This window comes from Gossypium hirsutum, chromosome A01 (genome assembly GCF_007990345.1).
Source record: "Gossypium hirsutum isolate 1008001.06 chromosome A01, Gossypium_hirsutum_v2.1, whole genome shotgun sequence".
Lineage (NCBI taxonomy): Eukaryota > Viridiplantae > Streptophyta > Magnoliopsida > Malvales > Malvaceae > Gossypium > Gossypium hirsutum.
The window spans coordinates 113,501,465-113,517,599 of record NC_053424.1 but is presented as its reverse complement, the minus strand read 5'-3'; the positions used below and the strand labels follow the sequence as shown (position 1 = coordinate 113,517,599).

The window sequence follows — 16,135 nt, the reverse complement described above, 5'->3', positions numbered from 1 at the left end:
TATATCGAGTTTTAAAACTCGAAATCCAATTCCGTAAATTTTTCCTTAAACTAGACTCATATACCTATTTACTAATTTTTTTCTAGAATTTTTGGTCGGGCCAATTAGTACAGTTTATTAGTTAAAGTATCCCCTATTTCAGGGTTTGACTGCTCTGACCTCTGTGTATTATGAATCAGATATCTCCCTGTATAGTTTCAATGACTATGCCGTTTGTTTCTAATAAAACTAGACTCAATAAGGAATCTGTACATATAAATCATGACTTCTAATTATCTTTGTACAATTTATGGTGTTCAAATTTCGAAATTGCACTTTTACCCCAAAATTTATAGTTTTTACAATTTAGTCCCTACTCATTTCACCCATCAATTGAACTAATTTTTTTCTCAATTAACATTTTATTTTATCATTATAAATTATTTCACAACCTTTGATATTCTGAATTTCAACACTAACATCTAATTTACAACTTTTTCACAATTAGGTCTTAAATACCATTTTCTATCAAAATGACCTAATAAAACAACCTTAATATGAAATTAGAACTTCAATTTCATAATAATTCATCATATACTGCCCTTAGTCAGCCAGGGTAACTTCTAATTTTACCCACCAAATCAAAAACTAATGAATTAGATGATTGAACCTAATTGCAAAAGTCTTAAAAATACAAAAAATATAAGAAAAGGGCAAGAAATAAACTCACATGCAGTGAAATTGTGCAAAACCAGCTTAAAAGCTCTCTCCCATGGCTGTCTGGCCGAAATTATGAGAAGAATGGCCTAGAAATCTCTTTCAATTTCAATTTATTTGTTTAATTTTGTAAAATTTACCATTTTACCCTTAGTTCACCTGATTCCAGATTTTTTTCTTGCTTATGCCGTCTAATCCATTCCCTTTAGACTAATTTTCCTTTTAAGTCCTCCCTCATTTAACACTTGAGCCATTTAATCATTTTATCAAGTTTTGTACTTTTTTCAATTTAGTCATTTTTAATTAATTGACTATCCAAACGTTAAAATTTTCTAACGAAAACTTAATACTAACTTATTTACACTCCATAAATATTTTTAAAAATATTTATGGCTCGATTTATGAATTTGAGGTCTCGATACTTCGTTTTTATTCTGTTTTATCTACAACTTACTATACTACATAATTTCATTTAATTCAAAATTATTTCTAAAACCACACTTAACATTTACTTACTAATATCTAAACTCACATGTCAAATTTAGTGATTTTAAATCACTGTTTCGATATCACTGAAATTTGGGCCGTTACAACTACCATATCTACGTTTCATCGCTTAGTATGGACAATACGATACCTACGTTTCACAACTCGGTATGTGAAATACCATACCTACATATTATAGCTCGGTTTGGATAATACCATACCTACGTTTCATAGCTCAGTATGGACAATACCATACTTACGTTTCACAACTCGGTATGAGAAATACCATACCTACGTATTATAGCTCGATATGGATAATACCATACCTATGTGTCATAGCTCAATATGGACAATACCATACCTACGTGTCATAACTTTGCCATGGATTAACCATGGTCTTATCCATCAATTCATCACTTGTTACTGAACATACGCACTCAATCCTACATATCCCCTAATTTTGAACTTTCAATTCGATTTTTACATTATTTCAATTTCATAATTTAATAGCAATATATGAAGTAATACATTATATCATTCTCACATTAACAATTAGTCACAAAAGTTCAACCATATGAACTTACCTGGTTAATTTGTAGAAGCTATAAAAATTCAGGGACTATTCAGCAACTTTTCTTTCTCCTCGTTTATTCTCGGATTCTTGATATGAAGCAAAATTATGAAAAACCAGCTTAAGAGCTCTCTCCCATGTCGTATTGGTTGTCCATTTTGAAGAAAATGTCTAGATTTCTCTTTTAATTAGATTTTTATCTATTAATCTTTTTCTAAAATTCCAATTTTATCCTTGTTTCTTAAATTTCCAAATTTTTCTCTGCCAATGCCGCCCAAAATATCTCCCTTGGGCTATTTTTCTCTTTAAGTCCTTTCTTGTTTGACAATTGAGCTATTTAATCCTACTAGTAACTTTTACACAATTTTCAATTTAGTCCTTTTTATTTAATTGACTACCCAAACATTAAAATTTTCTAACAAAATTTTAATACTAACTCAATAACACTCCATAAATATTTCTAAAAATATTATGGCACAGTTTATGAATTCGAGGTCTCGATACCTTGTTTTCAGCCCATTTTTCTAATAAATTCTTTTCAATCACAAAATTCACTAATTCAAGAATATTTCTAAAATTCACACTTGACTCATCAATATCAAATAGTAGATTTTTAACTCACTTGTTAGATTTTAGTGGTCTCGAACCACAATTTCTGACACCACTGAAAATCGCGCTATTACAAAATTGGTATGTCTATTGATGAATAAGGATTTGGATGATTTTATTGCATGCTAGTTGCTGAGGCAAGTTTTAAATAACCTATTTGGAGGAAATAGACCTATAACGCACCTAGAAATACATGTGATGCAAAATTGGTATGTTAGTAAATGGTTTGTGGAGTTAGGAAATGCATGCTAGTATAAAAAAATTAAGATGTTAAATATGGTTATGGCATGTTATAGTGCGAATGAGCATGTTGTGTATTATTTATGTATGCTATATCCCATGCTGAATTAGAGAAATTAGGCTGAATGCACAAAATGGTATGCTTGGTAATGTGTCAAAGTGTCGTATGTAATTGTTGGGTTGTTTTTTTTCAGAATTTGTAGACGATGTCACTATAAGGGATCAATGTCGGGATGCCACAAGTCGCGTGGTCGCAACGTGACATATTGGGTGTTTGAATCATGTTTTGTTAGTTTTGCTAATAAGTCCTAATTTTTATGCAATGAAATTGGAGACCTTAAATACCATAAAATGCTTTAAAAATTTGCATGATTAAGTTTTAATGGATTAATTTCATAATTTAATTTTCAATTTTACAAAGAATTTTCCAAACATTTTTCCATTTTTACGTTTTAATCCTTAAACTTTCGTATTAAAATTGAATGAGTTCCACTTATCGTTTTTAAATGATTCTTTTGAATTTCATCATAAATAAAATGGTATGAGCTGTATGTATACCAAATTTATTTATTTATGAATGTTATTGCTTGATGCATGTTTTAGGGTTTATATGTTTAGCTTGTACTATATGAGTGACTCATATGCATGTATTCATGTTGTGAGGTGTGATTGGTGGTTTGTAGTCACACAAGTGACTAGTGTGATGTTCTGAATTCGGGTTGGACCGTCCTGGCGAGGTTTGGGGTATCACATTTGATAAATCATGAAACTTTAAATTCAAAGGAAAAATGATATATATTTTTTAATTTCTTTAAATCTAGTATTAGTAATTTTATATATGACAATATATATCAAATTTTGTGTCTGAATTATTTTTCAACAAAAAATACTAAACAATAATTAACAAGAATAAATAATTAATAAATAATAAAATACATGTAAGACAATAACGTTGTAATTTCTTAAATATTTGTTTTTTTTCCCCTTTTTCCTTTCAAATTTATAAAGTGAGAGGAAGGACTAATCGAGAAAGACGATAACTATGGAAGGAAAGGAAATATAATAGAAAATGTAATTTTAAAGTAAAATAATATTTAATTTTATTCATAGATTTAATTTTGATTAATTAAGGGTTAAAAACCGTAAAACTCACACTAAGTGAATTCCTCGTCTTTATTTATCTCATATATAATATTTAAACTCCAAGTCTGTAAAAAATAAAAGCAATCCTAAGTGTAATTTAACTTGAAAATTTACTAAGTGCCATGTATATATTTTTTATGATTCTTTCCGCTGAAAACCAATTAAATGAAAAATAATTTCTATATAATAATTATTCAATTTAATGATACTTATATCACAATTAATCTATATATCACTTGTATGAAGATATTGAAAACAAAAAATGGAAAATATTGAAATTGAAATGTATATTTTTATAAGTTGAAAACTCTAATGTATACGCAATACATTAGTTACTTCAAGTAATATAAGTGTGTATATATATATATATATATTTATATATTTGTTACATCCTAACTATCTGGACTAAGTAATAAACTCATGAATAGTGTGAGTATAACCAAACGAATCCTACTTATTAACCAACACAATAAATTCTTACCACAACGTCACATCTAAAGTGACGTTAAACACACTATAGTACCATCCTAATTAGATTTATATCATCAAATCATTTGCTCACTTGACTCTAACCTATCAATAATAGCTTAACACGTGATGCCTAGATATATATAAGTCCTGGAGCAACCAAACAACAAGGAAATCCTTGTTATTCACTTACTTTCTCATCCTCATCTCTATCTTACCTAAATTACTATAAACAAAATTAAAAATGAAAGAGATTAAAACACATATTCACGGAAACATATATTAGATAAATTTTATATTTTCAACATATATATCAATAAGTCTTGCACTCTTGATTTGTTTTATAATAATTTTTTTTAGTTAATGTATTTATATTGAAATAGTCTGAGTCGATCTGACAACGTAATATGATGCTATGCATTTATATCTGTAGATCAGGTTAGATATGGGGTATCACAAAATATATATTATGGGTGCCAAAATTTATTATGCAATATTGAGGGAAACTCTATTTAAATTTAGTGAAAATTTATTTGAGTTGTCTTTTCAGAACTCAAATAAATTTTATTTTCTTGTTCTAAATTTGTGAGATTATAATCACTATCACCCAAGCAATTATAATGCAAATTTAAAAGTTGAATTTTGATTTTGGACCCCTACACATAGGAAGTTGATTGCCTTTTTTGGGAAGTCTTAATTTTTATCCTGTGTTTGGTTATTTGAGTTAAAATCCTCTTTAAGCATTTAAGAGTCCGAGAATAATACTGAAGAAGATCATCCGATTAAAAACTTGAAGGATTTGGACTTCAAATTGAATTGTTTGACAAATTTGAACACCTTTCCAGAGCTTACCTTGCAATTTCTCTAGAGCTTGGAATACATGTACTCTTAATCAAATGTATACCATTTATAGGTGGTGTATTAATTTGCATTAAACATTTGATGGATTAATCTATATGAGTGTGAGTTGGACTGCTTCTATGAGGCTTGTGGCAAAATCTCTAAAGCACTCATGAAAATCCAGGTATGCTCATGGTCTATTAGGGAGACTACAACTTTGTCGGAAAGCAATATTATAGGTCTGATGTAATTAATGAAAATTTTAATTTACATGATAAATTCATGAAAACTTAAAGTTTTTTAATTATGAAGTAAATTATTTTATTTTTTAGTTTCAATTTATAAACTAAAAGACACTAGAATTAATGTATTATATATCAAAGAACATATATTGTTTTTTCGAAATATGTAGGATGTTAGGAATTAAAAGCATTTTAAAACAATTTATTCACATTACTTATATAGACCTTTTCCTTTCTATTTATAAGCCATAAATTAAGTCCAAAAGATCGGTGTAGTGTAAATCGATGGATCTTTTTCCTATATACAAAAGTATGGTGCTTGCTATTTCTTGGAAGTGGATCAATGCAAGAAATAGTTTATTATGAGTTGTTGAGGGATTTTTATAAGACGTTCATCGTGAACCTCTCAACATGTTTAGTAAGAGTTTACCACTTGAGTTAGTGAACCGAAGTGATAGCTATTGTCTTATATGTTAAAGGATATAGGTTTAAATAAATATAAATGTTAGAATTTTCTTTGTAAGTGATCATATATACAATCGTATGGTCTGTCTTTTTAGACATTTGATAAGACATTCTTATCTTATTAAACCATTTGATTTCATATCGATGATACTATTTTATGGCCATTTACATTTATCATGTATATTTTTTAATAATGTGCTATTTATTGAGTTATTAAATTATTGATTGCGTTTGTTGCTTCATGCTTAACACTTATGTTTCGAGTTATTGTTTTGGTCAAATTGTCATCAATCTATTTTTTTTTTATTTTCCAAAGCATTCACTAGACTGGGGCCAATTTCTGATCGTTCATGTTTTGTAAGCTCATTAAGGGAGTAAATCTTTGATATAAATTTTAAAATTGCTCCATATATAGGGTGGGTATGAAACTCTCCGCCATAGCTTATTATTTTTATCAACTTGCCATCAAAGTTATTATATACAGATAACACTATTGATGTTTTATTATCTCCACCTTAATCTTAAACACTTCTAACACAATATTTAATACCTGATTGGACATCTAATTGGAAGAAAATAAAATCCTAAAGTTGAACGTACAAACTCATATTCATTAACACAATTACAGTATGTGTAAACTCAAAAAAAAAAAAAACCAGCTTGCGGTTGACTTGCGACCTTACCTACCCGCGAGCTCCGTAATTGGATTGAGTTGGCTGCCTTTAAGAGAGTGATCCATTTGAGTGAAAGATGGGGGCATAGCTGGCCACACAAATGAAGGTCTCTCTTGAGGCACCTCAGGTGGATCAATTTCCCCTAAAAGAACTTGCAAAACAGTTCTCATACAAGGCCTGCAATGTGGGTTCGGATGGCAACATGCCAATCCTAGAATCAGCACACGCTTGGCTTCATTCTCGACGAAGTTCCCATCCATCCTGGAATCCACAGTGGCAGTGATCTTCCCATTCTCATAGTATTCCCATAGCCAATTGACGATGCTATTGTTGGAATTGTTTTGCTCACTTTTGTTACCAGGTTTCCTCCCGCAAACAACTTCTAAGATGAGAACGCCGAAGGAATAGACATCGGTTTCCACCGTTGCTCGGCTGATAAGAAAGGTTTCCGGAGTCATGTAACCTGGTGTGCCAGCAATCTCTACGGTGGAATAATAAGCCTTCTCTTTTTCATGAATTGTTCGAGCCAACCCGAAATCCCCTAGCTTAGCGATGAACTCTGAGTCCAACATTATGTTGCTGGCTTTTATGTCATGGTGAAGTACCCGCTTTTGACAACCATTGTGAAGATACTCGAGTGCTTGAGCTACCCCTCGTATTATATTTTGCCTTTGCTCCCAATTCAGTCTCGATTCCACCATGCTTGTTTTTTCATCATAAAATATGAACTTATCAAGGCTTCCATTTGGCATGTATTCGTATACAAGAAGGAGCTCACGTCTTTCATAGCACCACCCGATTAACTTCACGAGATTTTTGTGGTTGAGGTTGCCAATTGTTGTTACTTCCGCCATGAATTCTTGCTTGCCTTGATTTGATTTCTTCGACACTCTTTTGACAGCTACGTCCTTGTTTCCCCATGACCCTTTGTACACAGTTCCAAATCCACCTTTCCCAAGCTTGTTATTGGGGCTGAAGTTGCCAGTTGCTTGTTTCAATTCACTGAATCGAAACTTCTTTGGAGCAAAATCCGATCGTCTAATCTCATCTTCTATATTTCTTTGCGCATCTTCAAAATCCTCCTCAACGGGGCCTGTTTTCCGATACAAGTAAAAACGAACCCCGATAAACAACACCAGAATCACTACTGGAATCATTATCCAAGCTACCCACAACAAGTTCCCCTCTCCTCCGATATCGGTCCCCAAAAACTCCCAGGATTTGATACAGTTCAGCTGAGTCTCATTGCTTGTTGAAGCAGAGAATCCAACAAACACCTTCTTTGGAAGATAGCTAGAAAGATCAAGACGCTGAGAAAGCACATGAGTCTCATTTACCCTCACAGTCAAGTTTTGGCCATCATATTGAAGAAGAACCCATAAATCACGACCTCCTGAAATATTAAAACCAAAGTGATTTAAAGAAACTGAGGCGTTGGAGTTTATGCTATTTATGTCCAAGCCAATATGGTTATCATCCAAGTCCTGATCATCGCTCTTCCTTGTGTCGAACTCCACCGCCACCACCTGGGAACCATTCGGATCCGAGTTCAAAATCCCAAGCCATCTCCCTTCACTGTTGGGTGGAAGAGTAGAATCCCCAGCTATTATAAACGCTAGGCCTTCACCCCCAGGAGATGTTCTGTTTTGGATAACGAAGACAAAGGTTGTATTGAAAGAAGCAATGGTGTGACTGTCTTTCCACAATCTAAAAGGTTTCTTATACACGGCTCGCCCCGAAGTATACTTAATGGAACTTCTTCCAAGATCGGGGGTAACTTGGAGGGCATGCGCTACTATGTAAGAATTGCTCAAGATAAGCTGCTTTATATGATCTATCTCGAATGCTGGAAAATTAAACCTAAAGCAGCTTACTTGAATGGAACAATGAATGAGGAAGACTAGTAGGATTAATAAGTAGGGTGGTAGTGGTGAAGAACTCATGTTGCTTGCAAAACAATGGAATAATGGGTTCTGACAATATGAAAATAGACGGAAAATTTGATTTTCTATAAGTAAAATGAAATTAAATAATATATTTGGTCAATCATCCAATTTCCTCGTATTTTCTCTTATTCTCCCCCTCATTTTGATTAATATTTTTCGACTCTTTGAAATAGTTGGGAGTACCAACTTTCCCAAAATTCCCTTCAGCTAGGAGGGATTTAATGTCAATGAGGATGCAGGCAAAAGATAGACTTCTCCTCATTTGTTTTCTCTGGTTATTGATCTATCAGATCTGACTTAACAATGGTTTAATAAATAATTTAAACAACAAAAGTGGGGATTGTTGTCTATTCACTACAGGAAAATAGGGCTTTAGCGGCGTTTTTAGTGGCATTTTATTAAAAAACGCCGCCAAAATTTTAAAATTCAGAGCAATAGCGGCGTTCCAAAAAAACGCCGGTAAAAACAGAGCATTCGCGGCGTTTTTTTACTAAAACGCCGCTAAAAACAGAGCATTAGTGGCGCTTTAGGTAAAACGCCGCTAAAAACCAGAGCATTGCGGCGCTTTAGGTAAAACGCCGCTAAAAACCCCATAACCCCTAAACCTCAAAAAGAATCATAAACACTAATCTCTAACCTCTAAAACAATAATTATTAAAATTTATGATTATACAATATATTGAATATTTTCTTATATAATCATAAAAGAGATAGTATTGAATTTAAAATATTAAATTAATTATCATTATATTTTAATGATTATGGTTTAAGATATATGGTTTAAGCAGGTTCAATCATGATCGTTAACTATGGTTTAAGGTTTAGGAGTTAACTAATATTTGAAGGTTTATGATGAATTCGGGGTTTATGGATTATGATTTAGGGTTTAAAGGTTAGGGTTAAAGTTTAGAGTGGGACAATTATTATTATCTTCTTAAGAGATAATTTCCTTTCCAGATTCTTACTTGGGATGCTATATATTAAGAAAGGGTGATTTTGAATGTGGAATTAGCATTTGTTGAACTATGTATAAATTCCAAGCTTATATAACATAGAAATATCTTACAGAGTGGACATTATAACTAGAGTGTTCCAATAGAGAATTAATTGTTTTATTAAAGTTATGTAACTTTGTATAAATAATAATGCTATTGTGTATTTTTAATTATCTATTTTTTTGTTTAAATATATTTAGATTAAATAGAATGTCTGAAATAAAATATGTTAAAAATTAAGTTTAGGTTAAGGGTTTAAGGAAATGATACTATTAGCTAGATATTAACTGAAGAACATAATTTGGATTTTACTAAGATTCATGTTATTTTGTATATACGTACTCATAATATTATTTAATATAAGAATATAAACATATATATATGTGTTTTAATTTGTACTACACTAACATTGGCCACACGAATTCCCAAAAATATGTTTATTATGGTTTAAGGTTAACAGTTTTTTAGAGTATATATACTTTATAGTTTGGGCTTTATGGTCCAGGAGTTATGGTTGGTTTAGGGGTTATCGAATGGTTTTGGGTTTAAAGTTTGGGGTGAGGGGTTTTTTGTTTGTGGTCTAAGGTTTAGGGTTTAGAGTATCAGGTTTAGGGTTTCAAATTTAGAGTATAATTTTGGATTTTAATTTAGAAGATAAATGTATATAAGATAAATATATATAAAATATTATTTTAAAATATATATAAATATATATATGGAAAGTGGTTTAGTGTGCAATTGTGTACATGAACTGTAATTTGATCTAGATCTTGTAAAATATTAATTTACACATTATTGATATAATAAACAACATCATGTTTTTATTTAATTAATTAATTTATATGCATACATAATATGTATTTTAAAATGTGTATTAAATCAAAATTAAAGTTTCAACTATAGTTAGGGTTTTAGGGTTTATATATATTTTAAAAGAAATTTTAAATATATAGTTTTAAATTTTGATCAATTTCTATAAAATATTCAGGTATTAGCGGCGTTTATACATAAAACGCCACAAAAGATAGAAAATAGCGGCGTTTTTTTAGAAAACGCCACAAAATTTCATTATACATTACAGTAAAACGGCGTCGTTTCCTCTGAATAGTAGTGGCTTTAGCGGCGTTTCTATAATAAATGCCACAACGCATATTAGAACGGCGTCGTTTTATTGTGTATATAAAATAGGTATTAGTGGCGCTTTGCTGAAAACGCCGCAAAAGGTCTTATTAGCGGTGCGTTGCTAAAAACGCCACAAATTTTGCTTATTTGAAACGGCGTCATTTTTTCTCTCCTAAGGTTTATGCCTTTTACCCGAAATCGGTTTCATTTTTTTGCTAAGTCCTTTTCCCCCATCTCGTCTTCCTTCCCCAAATCCCTAAAACAAAACCTCTTTTTTTTCCCCAAATCATCCCCTAATTCCCCAAACCTGAAATCCCTAACATTTTCCCCAAGTCCCATTTTTTTCCCTTAATCTGTTCCCCCCATTCCCGAAATCCCTTACTTGTTTTCCCTTTCCTGTCGTCGACGGTCAGATGGTTCATGGGTTTTAAATGGTTAGTTTTTTAGTCCCCTTTAGATTAATGTGTAGTTACTGTATTAGTTGGCTTTTATTTTTTTTGGGATTTTAGATTAATGATGTTGATACTGATGTTGATGTTGATCTCGATGATTATACCCTTGTTTTAAGTAAACCCAATACCGGGTCTGGTGTTTCTGGTGCTGTTTTGAACTGAACCACCACAATTATTGGTGCTGGAATCATGGCTTTACCTGCTACTATGAAGGTTCTAGGGCTTGTTTTAGGGATTCTCGATCAGTGGTTAGGACTGGTTCGGTTCGTAATGTCTGGGTGATGTTATGTCTGGTTCGGTTCGTCATATTGGGGTTCTCGATCAGTGGTTAGGACTAGTTTTGGGGATCATAGGAAGTTATTGGTTTTGGTTGTTATGGTTGTTTTTCTTGCTCCACTTTGCGTGTTAGATAGGATTGATTCATTGAGCATGACTTTGGCTGCTTCGATAGCTCTTGCTGTTGTTTTAATTGTGGTTTGCTTTGCTGTTGCATTCATTAAGCTTATTGAAGGGAAGATAGAGGCTCCAAGGAGCCTAGATTTTGGATCGAAAATGGCAATTTTGGATTTACTAGTAGTTATCCCTATTATGACTAATGCATATGTTTGCCATTTCAATGTTCAACCTATATACAATGAGCTCGAAGGTGATATTTTGACCAATTTTGATAGGAATCTGGGAATTCGTTTTAGCACTGCTTTGAATTATATTTGGTCTTCATTTGGTTCTAGTTTTCCCTGTTATTCACTTTTCTCTACGGCAAACTGTGGATAACTTGGTGTTTGAGGGATCAGCTCCTCTCACGGAGAGTAAAAAACGGTCTTTGGCATTAACAGTAATATTGTTAGTGCTTATATATATTTGATCTACTATGTTCCCAAATATATGGACAGCTTTCAAATTTACTGGAGCAACAACAGCTTACTGTCTTTTAATATGTATACAATGTAACTTACTGTCTTTTAATGGTATTGAGCTTGGTCCTATTTCTCCTGTTAATGTTATACCATATTGCTGGTTGTTTTTTAATCATTTTATTTGTTTATTCCCACCTGTTATTATGCAATATAATTAATATTATACCAATCATTAAATGTTGTTTATTTTTAGAACTCATTTGATTGTTTTGTCGACCAGAAACAGACTTTTGTTCTTCAAATGCAATGAGTAGGGAAGTCTCTCGACATTATTAGAGATCAATCCCAAGCATCTCTAAATAAACCCTCCAGAAAACATTTCCATTTCAATCAAGGTAACATTTTTTCCTAACATTTATGTTTCTTTCAACATGTTTTTCCTTTTATGTTTTCAATGTTTAATTAACATTTAATTACATTCCTAAAGTTTTAATGTTTTTCCTAACATTTAATTAACATTTTAATTACATTCCTAAATTTTTAAGCTTATTTCATCCACTCTTTTTTGTGTTTTGTCTCGATTTGGCTTCCTTCGTTAAGTTTCCTGTAGAAGCTTACTTATCTTTTATTTTCAAGAAACAGATTTAGGTAATGGAAGATGTATGCCTGTGTGTTTGTGTCTCTATATATGTATGTATTTGGTACTAGATGAAAGCTTTATTCCAGTTTTGAAATATAGACCAAGTTTTGCATACATTGATCAATTTCTGGCTCTTTTCCTTTGAATACATGGTTCTCTTGATACTAAATACTCAGGTACTTTCTGCATATTCTGTGATTCTTATTAGATAAGTTATATATCAACAGTTATGTTAGTTTCCATCAAGGCCTCTGTAAATATAAAGTTGGTATTCTGGTTAGGAGAAGTTAATGTTTATGAGTTTTGTGGAGTATGATTCTGCACATGCAAAGTTGGTTTGTTTCAATCTGTGCATTTTCATGTTTACATAATAATGGTGATTCCATTTTGGTTATTTAGATGTTATTTTGGTCTGTTTTCATGTTTCTATCCAACTTATGTGTTTAGTGTGGACTTAGATTGATTTAAGAGTTTATTGCTGTCTTGTTGCCCACGTTTTATATAATAAAATTGTTATATTTTGGTTATTTAGATGTTCTTTTGGTCTGTTTTTCATGTTTCTATCCAACTTATGTGTTTAGTGTGGACTTAGATTGATTTAAGAGTTTATTGCTGTCTTGTTGCTCACGTTTTATATTGTTGAATTCCTCTATTCATTTTCTTTCAGTTATGTGAAGAAATTGGCTGTGCTTTGACTGCTTTCTTATCCATTTGTTTATTATTTTTTATTGTTTGAATTGGAATTGTCCTGGGGTAGTTCTGCATTTATTTGCCTGGTACTGAATGTTAAAAACTGCATTTACTGTTCTGCGTCCTGGAAAGGGACCTTTTCAGTTTTGAGCTTCTTGGGCTGTTGTTTGGTTTTTCAATCTCTGCAGTAAAACCAGGTTTATATGAATTTATAGTTTTATTGACATTATGTTCTATTTCACCATTCTTGAAATTATGTGAAGATTCTTTCTAATTTTCTCCTTGGCTGTCTCTAGAGTCTAGCCTAATATTGATTTTTCCTTTTCATGCATTTTGAATCAAATAAAAGAATTTTAGCATGCAAGAAAAAGACACTTTACTTGCTTACGAGAGTAATTTTTCATGTTCTTTTGGGAACCTACACATTGGGTTGTTAACCTGTTCATGTCTAGTTCTGTGTCAATCATTTTATCCTCACTTGTTTCCCGTTGGATTCTTTTTAGTTTCATACCCTCCATACTACCAAAAAGGAAGTGCTCTGTGAGACAAAGTCAAAAGTTCTAAGATATTTTTTTCATTATATTGTTTTTGTTCACCAAATCTAGAACTTAATAAAAATGATGGTTGTGAAATTTTATAAATAATGTTCCTGAAATGTTGGTAATGAACCAAAAAAGAAGAGAATTGCCTGCCATGCTGAAAATTCTTGATGAGAGTCAAGAGAACAAGAGGTGGCTGTTGTCCTTAAAAGAAATTGTTAGTATTGGAGTTTTTTCTTATGCTTTCTGTCTTTAGAATATTGATATTATTTCCTATGATGCTCTGATTCATGTGTGAGTGGGAATGAGCATGCTAGTATTTGCTTGTACTTATTTTGAAACCTGTTTTCAGATGTAGGATAATGTGTTCGATTTAGGCACTTTAGGAAAGTCAAGGTTTGAAGAAACAGCTGACTGGATTTGCTAATTGTGTTATGTGCCTTGTATTTACAATTTTTTTGCAGAGGTGGAAGTCATTTGTATGCTCATAAAAGATTTTGTATTTTTTTGCAGAAATGGTTTGAAAAGATGTGCAGTTTTGCCAGATTTTGCTGAGGGGTACAGCTTCATTTACTGCTTCCTGCTCCTCCTGCAAGTATTGGTTCAACTGAAGCTGCCATTTAATCTTCGAATTAAAATTTGGTACTGATATAGATAAAGTTTTTATATTTTCTTAAACTGAAATATATTTGGTGCAACTAAATACACCACAACCATTGACATTTGTTCTTGGTACGTACAGGCCGTTTAGTTGCTAAATTTTTTTCCTTATTTCTATGCATTTTCACTTTAAATTACTTAACAAATATTACTTTTTGGACTCCAGCCTCTGTTTGCTGGTGATAGTGGAGTAGACCAGGTACGTTTTATTAAGGTACGTTTTAAATATTTTAAATATTCAAAGTATATAGGCTGGAAACCTGACCTTATAGTATTACTTATTTGAAGTATGAATAAGTATGAATTAATTTTATTACCATATATGTAGCTTGCTTGTCCATTATAATTACAACAATAGCTGACCTTCTCTCCAACCTTATTTTAAATATTTTAAAGATTCAAAGTATATAGGCTGGAAACCTGACGGGTTGCCTTATATCGAGCTGCAAGATATAATGGATCCTCCCTAGGTGTAACAACGCCACGTATGATGAATCTTAAAAAATTCAAAAAGAATTGCAAAAAGTTCTATCGCTATTGAATATTTATATAACCTTAATTTATTTCCACTTTAAAAGTAAACTACGATTCTTTCTTGATATTATTATATTCAAATTACTATTTTGTTATATTAAACATGTTTGATTTTAATATTTATTATTTTTAAATGTCTTTAAAATTTATAACTAATTTTTTTCAAAATAGTATTATTAATTATTATTTGAAGTATGGATAAGTTTTTATATTTTGGTTCAACTTAAGTATTATTTGATTCAACTTAAGTGTGAATTAGTGTGTTTGTGTCTCTAGATATGTATGTATTTGGTACTAGATGAAAGCTTTACTCCAGTTTTGAAATATAGACCAGGTTTTGCATACATTGATCATTTTCTGGCTCTTTTCCTTCGAATACATGGTTCTCTTGAAATTAAATGCTCAGGTACTTTCTGCATATTCTGTGATTCTTATTAGATAAGTTATAAATCAACAGTTATGTTAGTTTTGATCAAGGCCTCTGTAAACATAAAGTTGGTATTCTGGTTAGGAGAAGTTAATGTTTATGAGTTTTGTGGAGTATGATTCTGCACATGCAAAGTTGGTTTGTTTAAAGCTGTGCATTTTCATGTTTACATACTAATGGTGATTCCATTTTTGTTTTTTAGATGTTCTTTTGGTCTGTTTTCATGTTTCTATCCAACTTATGTGTTTACTGTGCAGTGTTGCCATATTTTGCTAAGGTGTATAGCTTCATTGGCAGTGTCTTTGATCCTGGTACAAGTGGGCACTTGCAAAATTGATATAGGTAAAGTTTCTATATTTGCTTAAACTGGAATATATTTGGTGCTACTCTTATAATCTTACATCTGTTCTAGGTACTATCGAGCACCTGAATTAATATTTGGTGCAACTAAATACACCACAGCCATTGGCATTTGTTCTAGGTACGTACAAGTTTCGTTGCTAAAATTTTTCCTTATTTCTATGCATTTTCACTTTAAATTACTTAACAAATATTACTTTTTTGACTCCAGCCTCTGTTTGCTGGTGAGAGTGGAGTAGACCAGGTACGTTTTATTAAGGTAGGCTTTATTTCAAAATTCTAATCAATAATAGTTTTATCATGATGATTTTGGAAAAATTAATATTTTGGGGTTGCGATTTTGTAAAGATTTATTTGCTAGTTCTGTTTGGAGTAGAACTATTTTGTTTCCAAATTAATTTTAAATATTTGGTTCAACTTAATTATTATTTGATTCAACTTAAGTATGAATAGGTATGAATTAATTTTATTACCGTGTA

General features: G+C 31.5%; 1 protein-coding gene and 1 pseudogene across 1 annotated transcript; one reads left to right on the top strand and one right to left on the bottom strand.

Annotated features, from left to right (window-relative positions):
* Window positions 1-6,285: 6,285 nt before the first annotated feature.
* On the bottom strand, window positions 6,286-8,406 carry LOC107949262 (probable L-type lectin-domain containing receptor kinase S.5). The gene has a single exon (XM_016883992.2). It carries the CDS (start codon window positions 8,375-8,377, stop codon window positions 6,440-6,442), a length of 1,938 nt encoding a protein of 645 aa, XP_016739481.1. The 5' UTR covers window positions 8,378-8,406; the 3' UTR covers window positions 6,286-6,439.
* Window positions 8,407-8,607: 201 nt separating this feature from the next.
* On the top strand, window positions 8,608-15,633 carry LOC121218131 (amino acid transporter AVT6E-like; annotated as a pseudogene).
* Window positions 15,634-16,135: the final 502 nt, after the last annotated feature.